The sequence below is a fragment of the Pelophylax lessonae genome (genome assembly GCF_965119305.1).
Source record: "Pelophylax lessonae genome assembly, chromosome: 3".
In the NCBI taxonomy this organism is placed as follows: Eukaryota; Metazoa; Chordata; class Amphibia; order Anura; family Ranidae; genus Pelophylax; species Pelophylax lessonae.
In genome coordinates this window covers 32,019,385-32,039,394 of record NC_138770.1, presented here as the reverse complement: position 1 = coordinate 32,039,394, position 20,010 = coordinate 32,019,385, and the positions used below count along the sequence as shown (strand labels likewise).

Below are 20,010 nucleotides of genomic sequence, written 5' to 3'. Positions count from 1 at the left end.
TGCCCATAGTGCTGCCAGTCAGTGCTCATCAGTGCCTAGATGAGCAGGCACTGATGGGCACTGACTGGCAGCACTATGGGCACTGATTGTGGGCACTGATGGGGGGGCACTGTAGGCGGGCACTGTGGGCAATTTGTGTATGTGTTTTACCTCTTGTAATCAGGGCACTAGTGATCGGTGCCCTGATTACATTTCTTCTGTGTCCCTGGCGCTGTGAGGCTCCCCCTCCTTCCTCACACTGCAGGCTCCGTGTGAGGAAGGAGCGCCGGCGATGAGAGATGATCTCATATGTTTACATATGAGATCATCGCTCATTGGACGGCCCGATCACGTGGTGAATGGCCGCTGTGATTGGCCATTCACCACGATCTGTGATCGGCTGTGTCCAAGGGACACGGCCGACACAGATTTTCCCCGATGCGCGCTCTCGGGAGCGCGCGGGGAGACTGCTTCTGGGAGGCCATTTAAAAACGGCCTCCCGAAAATTCGAGTCCGCGCTGCAGCCGTATATAGGCTATAGCGCGGACCGGAAGCAGTTAAGGAAGAGAGGAAAGATCGCTGGTGCCCCACATCCATGGAGTCCTATGGTGGTATGAGAGAGACAAACTCAGCCTGGGCTCCCGCCACGCCCCCAACATGTTTTACTCCGCCCCCGGAGCTTAGTCATGGGGAAGAACATGAAGTATATTAAGGTCTGTGTGTGTCTCGGAACATTTTCCACTGGTTTATTCAGTAGGGTTAAACTTTCATGTTTTATAACATTGACCGTCGTACCTGAAAAAATAAAAGTGTACCCTCATCCAAAAGAGACGCACTTTAGGACAAGTCCACCATATGTGTATAAGCGTGCCCATCTGGCCACACCCCCTGAAGCAGGAGGCCGACGAGCCCGGGTGATGACACCAATTTCTATTATACTTAGCGCCATCAAATGGCCAAATACACATTTTTAGTTTTAAATGAATGGTTGGTTTAACCACTTAAGCTCTGGAAGGTTTTACCCCCTTCGTGACCAGAGCATTTTTTTTTTTCTATTCAGCACTGCGCTACTTTAACTGGTAATTGTGCAGTCATGCAACACTGTAGAAAAATTACATTTATATCATTTTTTTCACACAAATAAAGCTTTTTTGTGGTCTTCGATCACAACTGGGTTTTTTATTTTTTATTATATAAACAGACATTTTGAAAAAAAAAAAAAACAATATTTCTATTATAAAATCTATCCAATAAATGAAAAAAAATTCTGAATACGTTTAAGTTAAGAAGTATTCCATTACATGTCTTTGGTAAAAAATAAATCCCAATAAGTGTATAATAATTGGTTTGAGTAAACGTTATAGAGTCCACAAACTATGGTATATGGTGGAATTTACACAGCTATGACATTATACTGGTAATGATCAGCAACTTAGAGTGGGACTGTAATAGTGTGGCGGACAATCTGCTGACGTTGGCTGGGAGGAGCATTAACTGACACTGATATCAGTAGTGACACCAATACAGAGATCAGTGATAATACTATACACTGTCACTGTACTAATGACACTGACTGGGAACTGACACTGACATCACCAGTGACACCAATACAGAGATCAGTGATAATGCTATACACTGTCACTGTACTAATGACACTGACTGGGGACTGACACTGACATCACCAGTGACACCAATACAGAGATCAGTGATAATACTATACACTGTCACTGTACTAATGACACTGACTGGGAACTGACACTGACATCACCAGTGACACCAATACAGAGATCAGTGATAATATTATACACTGTCACTGTACTAATGACACTGACTGGGAACTGACACTGACACCACCAGTGACAGCAATACAGAGATCAGTGATAATACTATACACTAGCACTGCACTAATAACACCGGCTGGGAAGGGGTTAATATCTAGGGACAATCAAAGGGTTGACTTGTGCCTAACAATGTGTAGTGTGTGTAATCTGCGCTGCTTTCACTGACCTCCCTTGTTTTTTTCCCCCGCTTTACAGAAAATTTATTGGACGAATATGACAAACATTCATTTAGCTGTTAAAAATTCTGGCTGTATTTTAATTAACACAGTGATTTCTTATGATCACCAGCTCCATCTAGTGGCCATATTATGATATTTTTCCTGGAATACCTCCATCAGTAAAAATACAGTAGTGCAAAATAAAGCATTATGGCCACTAGATGGAACCAACGATCACATGAGATAAAATTTTGCCAAAACTTGTCACAGCTGGGCGAATGTTGGTCACACTCATTTAACTATTTTTGTATTTTTAAATAGACCTCTAAGGCCCCATACACACAGGGCATTTTTACAGCTGCTGTTAGGAGTGTCAGGTGTTTTTTTTTTTTTTGCAGCTTAAAAACGCCCCTCCATGTTATTCTATGGCCTCATGCACACACAGACGTTTTTGAGCTGTAAGTGGCATAGGCGTTTTTAAGCTGCTTTTTCCCGGCGACAGAACTAGCTTTGCAGCACATTTTCTAACGCCCCGTGTGCATGAGGCCTTAATGTTTCTGAAAGCTCACACCACAAAATGTACTCAGCCATTGGAAGGTAATGACTCTGTGACAGACCTAACCAGGACAGAGGCTTTTGGAGAGGACTGAGAGCGAGCCTCTTACCCAGTGACTATGGGCCCTGGCATTTAAGGGAACACTACTCTTTGGAAGGTGTATGCCTGGGGGATCCGTGGAGTGGTCGGGTTTCTGATTCAAGTTTATGTCTCCCCAAAACACACAGACTCCAGGAACTGGAGGTTCCATTTCCATATTTGGAGCCTCTATGCCTCAAACCAGCAATGACTGTAGATGTTTTGTAATCAGCCCAAACCACTGGGGCCTCCTGCTATAACGTGTTTATGTTAAGTAGATCTCTCCCATTGTTCCATTGTCTCTGTCTGTCTGCTAGTATTGTCCCCTCCACCTAGGCTGGTTTAAGTGATCAGTTAATTAGCTCATGTTAAGTATATCACTGTAAGTTATCAGTTGCTAGAGGGGTAGTAGCGTAGTTCATGTTGGCTGTTCCTTAGTTATGTTAATTATATTCTTGTTTACAGTTTGTATTGTTAGGGTAATATGATCAGGAGGGGATGTCCTCCTGTACGGTATGAAGTATGTGTCTGAGCTTCAATAAACAGTCATTCCTTTGGATTTTACCTCACATCTTGTCTGTGTACGATGTTTGGGGTAAAAGGGGCTGCTATTAGTTCTCAGTCTGCTCAGAAGGGTTTGGCAGAAGGAAGCACCTAGTCGGGGTGCCAAGCAGTTCTGTCACAGACTCCATTTTTATTTTTCTCCGGCTATCAATGGCCAACACGGGACAACACTTCATCCATGACTTTGGTGATCTCTGATCTCCTTATGAAGTGTTTCTTACATGATGAAGATCAGCCATGGAGTATATCTGAGGTGTATATCAGGATGTGCTTGAGAGCTGTGATGTCCATCAACATTGATATAGAAGACATTTCCCACACTCAAGGCACTAATACACCTTGAGGGTTGTGTGGGACCCCTGATGTACAGGAAGACAGAACTTCAGTGAGGAACATTTCCCTCACTCAGGACAGGAAAGCAGCTTCTCTGCTGTGTGAGATCTCTGATGTTGGTAAAGATTGGACTTATCTGAAAAACATTTCCCACACTCAGGACAGGAATATGGCTTTTTCCCCATGTGAAACCTTTGATGTGTAACGAGGTATGATTTTTCATACAAAACATTTCCCACACTCTGAACAGGAAAACGGCTTCAGCCCCGTGTGCAGTTGCTGATGTGTGTGAAGATGGGACTTCTGTGAAAAGCATTTCCCACACTCAGGACAGTTATATGGCTTCTCCCCCATGTGACATCTCTGATTACATAGTTAGTGAGGTTGAAAAAAAGACATCAGTCCATCCAGTTCAACCTATGATGTGTGTGTGTGTTTTCTTTTAACCGTACATTGTATACCCCTGTATGTTGTGGTCTTTAAGGTGCCCATCTAAAAGTTTTTTGAAACCATCGATGCTCCCTGCTGATACCTCTGCTTGTGGAAGAGAATTCCACATCCTTACCGCTCTGACAGTAATGAACCCCTTACACAGTTTAAGGTTAAACCATTTTTCCTCTAGTTTTAGTGAGTGCCCCCATGTCTTATTGAATTCCCTTTCTCTGAAAAGTTTGTTCCCTATGCTAAGGTCACCAGTACAGTAATTGTACATTGATATCATATCCCCCCCCTCAAGCGTCTCTTCTCCAGAGAGAATAGGTTTAATGCTTGTAGCCTTTCCTCATAGCTGATGTTCTCCATTACCCTAATTATTTTTGTTGCCCTTCTCTGGACTTTCTCCAGTTCCAGCACATCCTTCCTGAGGACCGGTGCCCAGAACTGGACAGCATACTCCAGATGTGGCAGGACCAGAGTCTTGTAGAGCGGGAGAATAATCTCTTTATTTCTGGAGTGAATCCCCTTTTTTATACATGCCACTATTATGTTGGCTTTGCTTGCATGCCATTGCCAAGCCTGTTGTCCACTAGGACCCCCAGGTCCTTTTCCATCATAGGTTCACCCAGAGGATCACCACCTAGCGAGTAGCTTGCGTTCGTGTTTCTGATGCCCAAGTGCATTACCTTACATTTTTCAACATTAAACCTCATCTGCCATGTAGTTGCCCACCCCATTATTTTGTTCAGGTCCGCTTGTAAGGTTTCCACATCCTGCATAGAAGTTATTGGCCTGCTAAGTTTAGTATCATCCGCAAATACCGAGATTGTGCTGTTTATCCCATCCTCTAGGTCATTTATGAATAAATTAAACAGGATTGGTCCCAGGACAGAACCCTGGGGGACCCCACTTTCCAGACTCGCCCTATCCGAGTACTCCCCATTTATCACCACCCTCTGGACTCTCCCCTGGAGCCAGTTCTCTATCCAAGTACTCACCCTATGGTCCATACCTACGTACCTTAGTTTGTATAGTAAGCTTTTGTGGGGGACTGTGTCAAATGCCTTTGCAAAGTTTAGACAAACCACGTTCACAGGCTTTCCTTTATCTAGATGGCAGCTCACTTCTTCATGGAAGGTTATTAGGTTGGTCTGGCAAGAACTAATTTTCATGAATCCATGCTGATTACTACTACTAATACCGTTTTTATTACTAAAGTCTTGTATGTGGTCCCTTAACATCCTCTCCAAAATCTTGCAGACTACTGATGTTAGGCTAATCGGCCTATAGTTCCCCAGGATATATCTCTGCCCTTTTTTAAATAATGGTACCACGTTGGAGTTTTTCCAATCAGCCGGTAGCATACCCGTCTGTAGGCTATCCATAAATATCAAGAACAATGGTCTGGCTGATAAATAACAAAGTCTATTTTTGTTGGAAAACATTTCTCACACTCAGAACTGGAATATGTATTTGTATCTATGTAAGACTTCTGATGTCTGGCAAGACTGGACATCTGTGAAAAATATTTCCCACACTCAGAACAGGGAAGTGGCTCCTGCCCTGTGTGATCTCTGATGTCTGGAAAGATTGGACTTGTCTGAAAAACATTTCTCGCACTCCAGACAGGAATACGGCTTCTCCCCCGTGTGAGATCTCTGATGTTTGCAAAGATAAGATTTCTGTGAAAAACATTTCCCACACTCAGGACAGGAATACGGCTTCTCCCCCGTGTGAGTTTTCTGATGATTGCAAAGATAAGATTTCTGTGAAAAACATTTCCCACACTCCGAACAGGGAAATGGCTCCTGCCCCGTGTGGGATCTCTGATGTTTGTAAAGAATGGACTTGTCTGAAAAACGTTTTCCACACTTAGAACAAGAATAGAGCTTCTCCCCTGTGTGAGTTCTCTGATGATTGTAAAGATGAGACTTCTGTGAAAAACATTTCCCACACTCAAGACAGGAATATGGTTTTTCCCCCGTGTGAGATCTCTGATGTCTGGAAAGATCAGACTCCTGTAAAAAACATTTACCACACTCAGAACAGGGAAATGGCACCTGCCCCGTGTGAGATCTCTGATGTTTGTAAAGAATGGACTTGTCTGAAAAACATTTCCTGCACTCAGGACAGGAATACGGCTTTTCCCCCGTGTGTAATCTCTGATGTCTGGAAAGATCAGACTTCTGTGAAAAACATTTACCACACTCAGAACAGGGAAATGGCTTCTCCCCCGTGTGAGATTTCTGATGTTTGGAAAGTTCAAACGTTTGTGAAAAACATTTCCCACACTCAGAACAGGAATATGGCTTCTCCCCTGTGTGAGATCTCTGATGTCTGGAAAGATCAGACTTCTGTGAACAACATTTGCCACACTCTGAACAGGAAAATGGCTTCTCCCTCGTATGAAACCTCTGATGTCTAACAAGGTTTGATTTCCGTGCAAAACATTTCCCACACTCTGAACAGGAAAATGGCTTCAGCCCCGTGTGCAGTCGCTGATGTGTGTGAAGATGGGACTTATCTGAAAAGCATTTCCCACACTCAGGACAAGAATAAAGCTTCTCCCCTGTGTGAGTTATCTGATGATTGCAAAGATGAGACTTCTGTGAAAAACATTTCCCACACTCAGGACAGGAATATGGCTTTTCTCCCGTGTGAGATCTCTGATGTCTGGAAAGATTAGACTTCTTTGAAAAACATTTACCACACTCAGGACAGTTATATGGCTTCTCCCCTGTACAAGATCTTTTGTGTACATCAAGATTGCATTTAAAATGGAAACACTTCCCGCACTCAGTACAGGAAAACCTCTTATCTGTTGGAAGGATGGCACTGTCCCTCACAGTCTGAGGTTCCTCAGGATAAGAGGAATACGATGGTCCGGCACTGTCCCTCACAGTCGGAGGTTCCTCAGGATAAGAGGAATACGATGGTCCGGCACCGTCCCTCACAGTCTGAGGTTCCTCAGGATAAGAGGAATACGATGGTCCACCTACACTGTGTGGTATCGGATGGACATTTGAGGTAGCCGGGTTTTCTCCTGGACTATACTGTGTGATGTCCTCATCTTCTAATTTACAGTCTGGAGACAAAGTGAGACAATCCTCTGAGGTTTTCCTCATCTCCCATCCATGTACTAAAATAGAAATACAAAGATTATTACTAGACATCAGCACATTGGTTCCCCTAAACCAGGACTCCGCCCACATCAGGCAGCTTTGTCTCTGAGGATCTTACAATTCCCCCTCAAGGTAACTAGTAAATGGGTCCTCTGATCTCCTACCAGTTCATTTCTTTATTCATGGACCTTAGTCAGAGAGAGAGAGAGAGAGAGAGGAAACAACGAGAACTGTGTTTTATGGGGGTGACAGTGATTAGGGGATTATAGGACGAGTGTCCCCTCCCCCTCTATCACTCATTGCCATCTTTCCAACACAAGAAGTCCTGCACTTCCTTATTTAATCCATGATTTAGTCATGAATAACAGCGGGGCTGAGCCCCACCAGAGGTCAGAGAGTGAGGATTGGGGAAGACCAACCAAGATGAAGACTGAACTGATCCTAAAGACCACCATCATTGAGTTACTGACTCCTCCCTAAATATCACTTTCTGTTTAAGGTTCCAAAGTTGGAGGATGTTATCACATTATTATCAACATGAAAAAGTCTGTGCTCCAATCAAATCATCTCATAGAAAATGGGTGCAAAAGAAGTAAAGCCTATGTAATTTACAACGTATTATATAGGATACAAAAGTTAGGTCTATACAGTATCAAAATTATGTACAACATAGAGTATATAGTGTCGGGGTCAGGAGTATGTAATGTTCAACATAGAGTATATAGTGCCGGGGTCAGGAGTATGTAATGTACAACAGAGTATATAGTGCCGGGTCAGGAGTATGTAATGTACAATATAAATTATATAGTGTAAAGTTCAGGACTAGGGATAGGCTGGATGGAGTTGAACATAAGTTCGACTTGAACACCAGGTGTTTGTGTGTTCGCTGAACCCACTAACACCCGGGGCGCTCCGCGACAAGTTCGCCTGCCGATGAGTGCATGATTGCAGTGCATTAAGTGCTTGTGATTGGCCAAAGCATGAACCTGACCTGTATGCTTTGGCCAATCACAGCACAATGTCCTGTCAGAGTCTTTATTGGCCAAAGGCAGGGTGCCTTTAGCCAATCATGGCTCAGGTGCTAAGTCCACACCCCACACTATAGAAGGCTGCTGCTTACATGGCATCCGTGTATAGTGTGAGATAATAGAGGTTAGGCAGGTAGTTAGTGGATAGTGTGTTGAGTTAGTTTAGTGCAGTCAGTGTAGTGTTCAGGTTATAAACCACGTTTAAAATGTATGTATATGTTGTATTCCTGGGTCCCCTTTCAGTGCTCCCCAAGTTCTGGGTCCCTGTCACTTATAGTTCGTGAGCAGTGCCATGCCAAGCTGACCAATATTTCCCATAGATGCCAATGTTAAAGACGGGGAGCAGTGTCATGTCAAGCTTACCAATATTTCCCATAGACGCCAATGTTGAAGATGGGGAGCAGTGCCATGCCAAGCTGATCAATATTTCCCATAGGCGCCAATGAGCACTGAATGCTGAAAATTGGTCTAGGCAGGAAGGGGTTGAAAGTATCCTCTATTTATGTGGTTAATGGGAACCCTAAGACAGAATTAAAAAAAAATGGCATGGGGTCCCTCCCAAAATCTACACCAGGCCCTTGGGGTCTGGTACAGATTTTAAGGGAAACTCCACGCCAATATGAAAAAACAAAACAAAACACTTATCCAAGTGAGCAGCCTAATCCATACCAGACACTTATCCCAGTGGACAGCCTGGCAGGCCAGGATTGGGGGGACGAGTGAGCGCCTCCCTTCTTGAACCTTACCAGGCCACTTGCCCTCAACATGGGGAGAGTGCTTTGGGGTGCCACCCATAGCACCTTGTCCCCATGTTGATGGGGACAAGGGCCTCTTCCCAACAACCCTGAGATGTGGTTGTGGGGGTCTGCGGGTGGGGGGCTTATCGGAAACTGGAAGCCCCCGTTAACAAGGGGGCCCCCAGATCCCGCCCCCCCTCCCTATGTGAATGGGTATCAGGTGCATCGTACCCCTACCAATTGAGCAAAAATATTGTACAAAATGATAAACACAAAAGACAGTTTTTGAAAAGTCCTTTATTCAAAAATAAAAATAAAAAAATAGTGTCCCCCGATGTAAATCCATCGTCAATCACGACGGCTGCCGCACCCGAAAAATAGAAAAAAATTAAAGGACGCTTCCACCTCTTCTGAGGCGTCCCCGCTGCATGACGCTCTTGAGCTTTGACAGCTCTTTTATAGGCAAGGGGTGGGACCACTCAGTTACATCACCCGGTGGCACAGCCCCTTCTGACATTTGACGTAAAGGACTTGTCAAAAAACTGGATTTTCGTAAGAACTTACCGTAAATCCTGAAGTCAATTGACAGATGCAGCTCTTATGCTTCTTATACCATTGGGTTATGCTGCCTCCTACAGAAGTAGTACTAGGCAGGAAAAAAACAGTTCACCATGCCTACGGGGGCTGTCCTTTTAGGCATAACCCCACACACCCTGCTCCAGCATACCAGTTTTGTTGCAAGCAGTGAGAAGACGACACAAACCATCCCCATATCAGAGGGACTGTGCTGCGTCTGTAAAGGGACTTCAGAGAAAAGGATTTTAGGGTAAGTTCTTACATAAATCCAGTTTTCTCTATCGTCCATTGACAGACGCAGCTCTTATACGTCTTATACCATTGGGACGTCCCAAAGCAGTGTAGGCATGAGAGGTGGGAAGAACGCAAACCAAATAGTTAACGTAAACTCCAAAGGCTAAACTTAGCCAACTGGGTAACATGAAGCTCAACCAGGAACAACATGAGCTCACCCATGAAAGAAACAAACAAGTCTCTTTTAAACAGCAGCCTGCAAAACCTTGCGGCCAAAGGATGCATCCGAAGATGCCAAAAAATCTACCTTGTAGAATTTTGTAAATGTGTGCACAGACGACCAAGTTGCCGCCTTACAAACTTGCACTACTGAGGCCTGATGGTGAAAAGCCCAAAAGCATTTAGCGCTCTAGTAGAACGCACCTTCACAGGGAAAGGAGGAACCTTCAAAGAATAAGCCTGGACAACCGTCTGCCTGATCCATCTGCATATAGTCACAGCAGACGCAGCCAAACCTTTACAAGATCCCTCAGTAAGGACAAAGAGCATCTGATATCCTAAAAGACTCAGTGACCGTCAGGTAAACCCTGATCGCCCGAACCACATCCAGAGAGTGCAAAGCAATTTCCTTGGGATGCTTAGGGTTAGGACAGAGTGAAGGCAACACAATGTCTTCATTTAGATGGAAATCAGACACCACCTTAGGGAGAAAAGACGGATTAGGTTGGAGTACCACTTAATCTCTGTGGACCACCAAATAAGGCGAACGACAGGACAGCACCGCCAATTCAGACACTCTGGGGGCAGAAGTAATTGCCGCCAGAAAAGCAACCTTCTGGGATAAAGAAAGCAGAGAAATCTCCCTAACGTTCTCAAAAGGAGGCTTTTTAAGAACAGACAAAACCAGATTGAGATCCCACGGAGGCAACGGGGATCTCCTTGGAGGAGTCAGATGACGCACCCCCTGAATGAAAGTGTGAATCAAGGCATCAGCAGCCAACGGACGTTGGAAGTAAATAGCCAAGGCCGACACTTGGCCCTTAATAGTGCCCAAGGCCAACCGCTGCCCTAAGATTCCCCCTTAAATATATGCAGATAGCAGAGTGCGCAGGGATATGCCCACAGAGACCCCAGCACTTTACCACTTCACTGAACAACCTCCAGAGCCGAACTGTGCAGCAGGAAAGTGAAGGTTAAAGTCACAGCCTGAATAGAATGTGAAAGGTCACGCTGCCTATATAGCTCCATAGAGCTACACAAAAATAGCTGCCAATGCAAGTCTATGGGAAGCACAGGGAAAATGGCTGCACCATGCAAGTCAATGGGGAGAAATTCTCCTATGCCCACACAAAAGATGGCAGCCCCGACGGCATGCCATGCGGTCAGGGGACCCCAAATTGGAGGCCACAGAGGATCTAAAGCAAGACCCAGCAGGAAAAGGTACCATTTTTACCCCCCCCCCCAGGATGCCAGGCGCCGTAGCAATAGCGCCCCCCAGGTGAAAACCACAATAAGGGCAGGAGGCAGGGGAGGAGGTCAGGACACAGGGCCAGGTATCCTGACAGTCCAGGGGGACCTTTTAGGAAGTATTAGGTCCTATCATCCCCAGGAGTGGGTCCACGTCCCCCCCCAAGACCACTAAGGGATATGGGGGGCTGTATTTACTCACCATACCGAAGTGGGGGTGCCGCCAGCCAAGAGGTACTCAGCGACTCAGGGCATTCCAGGTCATCGTGTCCCAGCGAGACATCCACTCGCAGGCTCGTCCCCATCTAAAAATGGGGCTCTGCCGTGGCAAAGCCTAGTGCGGAACTATAACCTGCTCACGCTCGTAGGCCAGGCTGGGAGACCTTAAGGATCTAGATTATCCAGTGCAAAACCTCAGCCGGCTATCGCTTGTAGTTCACCAGGAGGATCCCCCTGAACACTAACTAGCAGAAGTGAGTAAAGAAAATAAAACAAAATATTCTTTAAAAGAATAAAGAACAGACAAAGTCCCAGCAGGAAACCTAGGTCCTACTCCTTCACTAGGCAGAAACAAAACTGGTATGCTGAAGCAGGGTGTGTGGGGTTATGTGTAATAAATTTAAAACAGCGCTAGCATTTCATGTTGGCAAAATAAATAAATACAATAAAAAATAATATATAATATATGTAGACAAAAATATACAAATATTGCAAAAAAATATATATGTATATATATATATATATATATATATATATAAAACAGTCCTTATTGTGAAGTGTCCAATAAAGTGCTCTGGTGCAGAAAACGATAATTCAAACGGTGCTCAAGTGAGTGGCCAGACCCTCTAGATTCCCTACTCACCACAGATATGAGTCTCATGCGCTTGATAAAATCCTTAAAGCATTGATAACCAGGCTCTTTGATTGAAATAGATCGAGGGATAGGGGTGCCTTATGAAGGATCGCTCCGAAATAGGTCTCCGTTAATCCCAGACAAGGAAACAAAAAGGACCAATAGTGTAGTATGTAACGATAATTTAATTCCCCACAATCAAAGAAACATACTTACAAAATGTATGGATAAAAACCGCAGTGTGAATGAACATCAATGGTGGAGGACGCCGCTGTTCGCGTGCGTTCCACCGTCAATCCAGGAAGTTGACCGGAAGTGACGATGCGTACCAGCCGTACCGGAAGTTGCGTCAACGCGTCTGTGTGGGGTTATGCCTATAGGGACAGCCCCCGTAGGAGTGGTGAACTGTTTTTTTCCTACCTAGGGGGCAGCATAACCCAATGGTATAAGAAGCATAAGAGCTGCGCCTGTCAATGGACGATACAGAAACTGTCTTTTGTGTGTAGCACCCTCCTAGGTAGGTGCTAGTGAGAGAGTATAGTTTTTGGCTCTGTCTGCCTATCAGAGGAGCTGCAGGCAAATCTATATTGCTCTCTGCCTACCAGCGAGCAGCATCTGTTAGTGAGGTCTGCTCAGTATGCTCAGTATGCGATTCATTCTGTCTAGAGAGTGTTTCACACTGGTCCAATAGGGAGGCATGTAGGACAGTGGGAGGAAACCTGACCAATGGATACATAGGCTTTGATACAGTCCTGGTGATTGGCAGAGACAGGCTGTCTTGGTGCATTCTGGGATACTGTATAAAAGCCAGGAGCACATGTGCTGCAGGGTCTGCTGGCTGGAGAGCAGAGTCCCAGAGGGAGGGCGGCAGCTGCCTCCTCCTCTGTAGCAGTGGCAGGTGGTCGTCCTGAGGGCCAGAGGAAAGGAGTTGAACCCAGAGGTCCAGGAGAGCTGACTGAGGGGGAGACACTGGAGACCCTATAAAAACAGTATTGTGAGTACAGGGGCTTATGTCAAGGTGACTGACCTGAGGGGGGCCACCCCAAGAGTAGGATAATCAGTGGTCGGGTCTCAGCAGTCAAGAAATAGGATACTAAGGAGATTGTTCTGAAGATAAACTTAGTTCATCAAGTCATCTGGAAAAGAGACTAAAAGCTAAATTCACCCCAGTGGCAAGGTGGATCAACAGCCTGGCTGTACCAAGAGATAGAAGTCCTCAAATCTTGTTCATAGTTAATTCGGAGTATCCCACTATTCCCTTCTCCCACCCCTAATTTTTAAATAAAAACACCCAAAACAACTGCATACCCCTGGACTGATTTTTGAATGAGCCAAGAAGGAAAGCGAGAGACTGAGTATTAAGGTTGCTAATGGTAACCCAGTGGGATCCAAAAGTGTGAAATCAGGCAGTCCTCAAGGGGGCAGTGCTAAATGTGTTTATTTTTTTTGTACACTTTTTTGGTGAATGGGTAGGAGTACGATTGTTAAAAGGGGGCTTCCAGATTCCGATAAGCCCCTCACCCGCAGACCCCCACAACCACAGTCCAGGATTGTCGGGAAGAGGCCCTTCTCCCCATCAACATGGGGACCAGGTGCTTTGGGGGGCAAGCAGCCTGGTATGGATCAGGAGGGGGGTTTCTCGATCGTCCCACCCCTTTTCTGGCCTTCCACACCACGTGTTTAGGTAAGGGTCTGGTATGGATATTGGGGGGGACCCAACGTCGGTATTTTTTATTTTTTTTTCATTTTGGAATGGGGTTCCCATTAACCACTTAAGTCTGGAGGATTTGGCTGCTCAAAGACCCAGGCCCTATTTTGTGATTCGGCACTGCGTGAATTTAATGGACAATTGCGCGGTCATGCGACGCTGTACACAAATTTTGAAATTCTCAAAAAAAAAAAAAAAAAAAAATGTAAAAATCTAAACTTTTTTAACATTTTAGGCCAATTTGTTTTCTGCTACATATTTTTGGTAAAAAAAAAAAAAAAAAAAAATCGCAATAAGCGTATTTTGATTGATTTGCGCAAAAGTTATTGCGTTTACTAACTACGGGAAAGATTTATGTCATTTTTATTGTTTTTTTTTAACGCGTAATGGCGGCGATCTGCGATTTTTTTTGCGGGACTGCGACATTTTTGGCGGACAGATCGGACCCTCTAACTGACATTTTTGACACTTTTGGGGGTACCAGCGACATTACTACAGTAATCAGTGCTATAAATATGCACTGTTACTGTCAAAATGACACTGGCAGGAAAGGGGTTAACTTTATTGGTGATCAAGGGGTCAAGTGTGTCCCTAGGGGCGTGATTCTAACTGTTAGGGGGCGTGGCTAGTGAAGTAATCACAGAGACATACGATCATACATAGCAGGATCGCATAGCCTCTGCCATTACTTCAGGGAGAATGACAGACGGCTGTGTTTACATCAGCCGTCTGTCTTTCTCCCTCTCCTGAGGGAGATTGCGAGTGGCCGGTGGACATTATAGCCGCCGGTCACACGCGCAGGCTAGGCAGGGAACGAGCGGGGGCGGGAGCGCGGCGGCACACGCTCACCCCCTACAGGCTCACGGGCGAGCGACGTACCCATACGTCACTTTGCCTGTAGGGGGCTGACTGCCACAGTATATGGTCGTGCGGCGGTCGGCAAATGGTTAAAATCCATACCAGACCCGAAGGGCCTGGTATGGCCTGGGCGGGGGGAACCCTATGCTGTTTTTTATCTGCATTGCTGGGAGCCGACAATACATTACAGCCCTGAGCAAGTTTAAATTACATTTTTTCCTTTAGAAATGACAGTATTGCTGCAGCAGGCTCCATACATCGTACAGATGCCCCACTTTACAGGCACATTAGGGGACCCCTAGGCACGATATATAAAGGAATTTTTCATTTTTATTGTTTCACTTTAAGCATTATTAAAATCACTGCTCCTGTAAAACAATTGTTATAAAAACTTTTTTTTGCATTGATACATGTTCCCCAGGGCAGTACCCGGGCCCCCATACTTTTTATGGCAATAACTTGCCTTTAAGAGGACTTTTGATTTTTCCTGTTCGTGTCCCCTAGACTTTATTACAGTTGGCATGTTCGCTAGAACTTTTCTCCTGTTGGAGATGTTCTCGTGTGAACCGAACAGGGGGGGTGCTCGGCCCATCACTATTCAGGGCTCATAATATTGGTATTCAGGAATCAGTGCAAGCTTAAATGTTTACATGAGACAAGTTGCAGAGGTCCCACACCACTGCCTCCCATCTCCTGAGACTGCACTCAGTGAAGTGGTTCTGAGACTATACAGACATATCCCTCCACCCGGCACAGCCAGCACATATCAAAGCAAGTAAATCTGGGAAAATTGCGGTCAGAGATCTTGCTAGACCTGGGCACTCTGGACCAATCAGTGAGCAATATGGGTGGAGGAATGTATTTAGTGTTAATGACCCACCTGTGCTGATCTCTGTAGGAGTGTCCTCCTCTATAAATGTCCCCGTTATTCCATCCTCCTCCATAGACTGCTGATCATCCCTCACATACCTCTCTTCTTCTTCTGCTTTAACCTCAACTTTTATATCTATCAGATCTTCACCCTAAAGAAAATGAGAGAAAAATCATCTGTAAAATATAAGCTCACATAAAATATCCTCACATCATCTCCACAAGTCCATGTTCTAGATACTCCATCGCACCAACCTTGTAACAGTGGGGGATGGTGTGATCTTCCTGTGTGGAATCCCGGGAATACAGAGGACGGGGACATCTCTCTGGTGGGTTCCTGGTATTAGGTGGCTCCATCATATCCTTGTGTCCTTCTGTAAATTCCTCCATCACTCCATACTCCTCATCCTCCTCTTTATACTCTTCTTTAACATCAATATTATCATCCCCGAGGTTTCCACTCTGAATATATAATAAAACATTCATTGTAACAAACATGCTGTGTATAAATAACTACTAATAATTGTCAATCATCTACCTGAGTACACTGCCGGGGTATAAGATTAATACTTCTAAGATCGAGGTTCTTTCTATCAACATTCCTCCCACAACTCTGGGCACCTTACAATCCGCTTACTCGTATCACTAGTGTACCTGTTCCCTCAAATACCTCGTTATTCATGTGACACCTTCTCCTCATTATACTAAGCTAACCTTCCTTCTTTATTTCAAGACATACATTTATCCCTGAAACAATGGGATGCTTACTGTATAATATCTCCTGGCTAGGCACGGTAAATGTCCTCAAAATGTGGTTCCTCCCCAAACTGCTGTACCTATTGGAGACTCTCCCGGTCCAAGCCCCTCTTTCTCAGCTGAAATTGCTGCAAAGTACCTTTGTTACATTTATATGGCACCATAAGTCCCATCGCATAGCACAATCCACTTTGCTTTGGCTGAGATCTAAGGGCGGTCTGGGAGCACCTGACCCGTTAACCACTTCCCATCCAGGCCAATTCTGGCATTTATCACCTACATGTAAAAATCATCATTTATTTGCTATAAAATGACTCAGAACCCCCAAACATTAAAAAAAATATTTTTTTTTTTCAGCAAAGACCCTAGAAAACAAAATGGCGGTCGCAGCAATTTTTCAAACACAATTGTTTGGAAAAAAATACACTTTAATGAATTTTAATGCAAACAAAAACCACCATAGATACCTGTAACCCAATTTTTGTAAAATATGGCGTATAACACGCACCTGCGTATAACACGCACCTTATTTTAAGAGGGATTTTTCTGGAAAAAAACGTAATTAAAATAAAAACTTTGAAGAAAAATAAGGGTAGCTCAGAACTTTGTCCCCCCTTCATCACTTTGAAACATTTGTACCTAAAAGGGTATGAGTTCTGGACATCTCTACAATGCCTGATAGCAAATAGACACACACTCTGCTTTGCAGGAATGGAGGAGCTAGTGTGTGTCTCTTAGCCCCTCACCTCCCCGGCAGACTTATTTTGTTACTCTGGCCCCCTTTAACACCAGTGATCACTGCTGCCTTACAAGGGAGGTCAAAGAGACACACATTCTGCTTTGCAGGGAGGGGGGCCTGTCAGCCAGTATGTGTCTTTTAGCTCCCCCTCCCCCCTGTCTGGCAGTGATTACGGTGTGCTCCACCACTCCCCGAGACTTATTTTATCCCACAGGTTTTTATTTACTTGTACCTGGCTGCTTCATGTTCGGCAGTTCACTGCTCCTCTCAGCTCAGGCTAAACTCTCGCGAGCTGTGCAGAGTGTTACCGTGGTTACACTCTGACGGCCGCGAGAGTTAAACTGTGTGACACACAGATAGGAGGACGGCTGCCCGAGGCTTACAATGCGAGGCCTGAGGAGCCCGGGACTCGCAGGTCCCCCGGGTAATCTCGGATGGCATTCGCTCGGCTGATACTGCTGTATGTACCCTGCCTTTTTTAATGATATCAGCGTATAACACGCACACACAATTTGCCCCCTATTTTCAGGGGGAAAAAGTGCGTGTTATACGCCGATAAATACGGTATATAAGATGATGTTACGCTGAGTAGTTAGATATCAAACACATGTGTCATGCTTTAGAATTGCACCCATTCTCCATAGGCGAAGCATTTCAAATGTTTACAGGTTACCTGTTTAGAGTTACAGAGGAGGTCTAGTGCTAGAATTATTGCTCTTCCTCCAACGTTCACAGCGATGCCTCTCGTGTGTGGTCCAAACATCGTACATATATATATGCGGGCACAGCCTACGTATGCATTTGCTTTTGCGTGCGAGCACAAGGGGACAGGAGTGCTTTAAAACTTTTTTATTATTATTATTATTTATTTTATTTTTTTTTATTTGTACACCATCTCTATTTTTTTGATCACTTTTATTCCTATTACAAGAAATGTACACATCCCTGGTCATAGGAATAAGGCGTGACAGATCCTCTTTATGGAGAAATCTGGGGTCACGTAGACCCCAGATATCTCTTCTACCCTGGAAAGCATGAGATAAAAAAAAACATTGATCTCGGCTTTCCAGGATGAAAAACTGGCAGTGCTTACATCTGACAGCACCAGAAGTGATATCATAATGTTGCTTTCGGCCTCCCAGGAGCATAGAGATGGCCGGGGACCATCCAGTCCATGGCCAGCTCTATGGTATTCCATCGCTGGATCAGTGTTCTGGTTCCCCGATCACACGGGAGAGCCAAGAGAGGCACTGGAGGGCAGCAGGAGAGGTGCTTCCCATCCCATCCCATCCCGCTGCCTGTAAAATCAATCAAGTGGCTCATAAGCTGCTAGGATGGCTTTTACAAGATAGGGAATTGCTGGCTGAAAAGAAAGATATCTGGAAAATGCCTGCAGCTGCACCCATCATCCAGATATCACCACTTCAAGTCCAGGACGTCATATGACGGCCTTCCAGTGGGAAGTGGTTAAATTATTATTATACCTCCCATCTCCACACTTTTATGTCCTGGTCTGTCCATCACCCACCCAGTCGCTGGTCTGAAATAGATCTGAAATAGAATTTGGGCTTATCTACCCCACTCACCCATGCTCTTTATTTTGGTCAGCTGACTCCACCATGTCCTCTCCACTGAAACAATCCTCCTCCCCTATGCTATTTATGTTGTCCATATGGAAAATATTTGCACACGGTATTTCCTTTCTTCCCCATGTTCTCATGCTTACCTTTTATATAATCCTTCAATCCCAGGCTCCCTGTCCTATGGAAGGATCCTGCCCTGGGCCGAAGCCAATAGATTTCAGTTACGTCATTTTAAACAAACATGTATACCGAGCGCTGAGGGCACAGATCATAGATGGATTCATGGGAAGACCAGGACAAACCTATGCAGTCGTCAAAATACACTTTGGATAGTGCAAGATACAGGCATACACAAAACAAAAGACCACGCTAGGTGCCCCCAGTGGTCACAAGAAGGAGAATTAGCTGCAGGACTGTGAAAACAACAGCCAGGTCTAATAAGGGTAAAATTCTCACAACTGTTTATTACCCAAAATGTGGTGGATAAGAACAGTCAAGTTAATGAAAAAGCCAACAATACCACTGCAAAATGTCCCTGGGCATTAATGGAAGGGTCATCCAGCACTGCGGTGAGGGCTGATAGAGGGGCACCAATACAAAAGCCCTGGGAAATACGATACTGCCACTCAGGGAACCAGACTAAGCACAGCAGCGCGCTTGGGTGACGTCACGGTTGGCCAATGGGCAGGAAGAACCAGAGGAAGCCTTGGGGTCCCAGCATGGAATGCAAGCATGTAAAGTTGCCGTGATGATGTGTTTCGCGCGCATGCGCTTTATCAAGTTATGGGGATAAAGGCAACTGGAGTATTTAAGCTGTGTGTGTCCCAATAGAGGGGCGGGGAGTGGGCGGAGCTATGCAGATCTGGATGCCACTTAACCCATCAATGCTTATGGCTGCCATTGAGTCAGTTGTCATCAAATACAAACTCTACAGTATAATCACAAATGTACAAAATATCGTCATATCAATTAGAAAAAGAAAATAATAAAAAGGGGAATATTTGCCTGTATACTATTGTGCATATTCTAAGAACTAACTAATAATATAATAATAATAAAAAATAATAAAATATTACTATTAATGTTAATATGTCCGCCAGCGACAACAATTATGACACACAAAGTGGTAAAAAGGAGTTAATGGGATATGAGGATTATTATTAGACAATATTATGGATCTCTCAGTCCTCATTCAAGCCATATGGTGATAAGGAACCAAACTTATAAATCCAGAAGGTCTCCTTCCTACATAAGAGGGAGAAACTTTCATTATCAGTAGGTGAACCCTTGTGGATGGTCTCAGTTGCCATGACCTCCAGATAAGCCATGTGCTTGTGATGTGTCTGGAGAAAGTGGCGGGGAACAGGGACCTTTTGCAGAGGTATCGTTGGCTTTTTCATTACCTTGACTGTTCTTATCCACCACATTGTGGTCACTAATCTGGTGTGAGACTTTTCCTCTTATAGACCTGGCTGCTGTTTTCACAGTCCTGCAGATAATTCTCCTTATAGTTGCGTCATTTTGTAGATTTGGTT

General features: G+C 44.8%; 2 protein-coding genes across 2 annotated transcripts in view; one reads left to right on the top strand and one right to left on the bottom strand.

The window, feature by feature from the left end:
• Window positions 1-20,010, top strand: part of LOC309550274 (uncharacterized protein) — a gene marked incomplete at both ends in the record, with an annotated part of 1,476,097 nt that overhangs the window by 1,259,899 nt on the left and 196,188 nt on the right.
• Window positions 1-20,010, bottom strand: part of LOC309549905 (uncharacterized protein) — a gene marked incomplete at both ends in the record, with an annotated part of 228,719 nt that overhangs the window by 20,646 nt on the left and 188,063 nt on the right. The window contains 2 exons of the mRNA XM_082250395.1: window positions 5,517-6,274; window positions 6,527-6,656. Of these exons, the coding sequence (XP_082106521.1) occupies window positions 5,517-6,274; window positions 6,527-6,656 (888 nt within the window). The remainder of the gene's footprint in view (window positions 1-5,516; window positions 6,275-6,526; window positions 6,657-20,010) is intronic.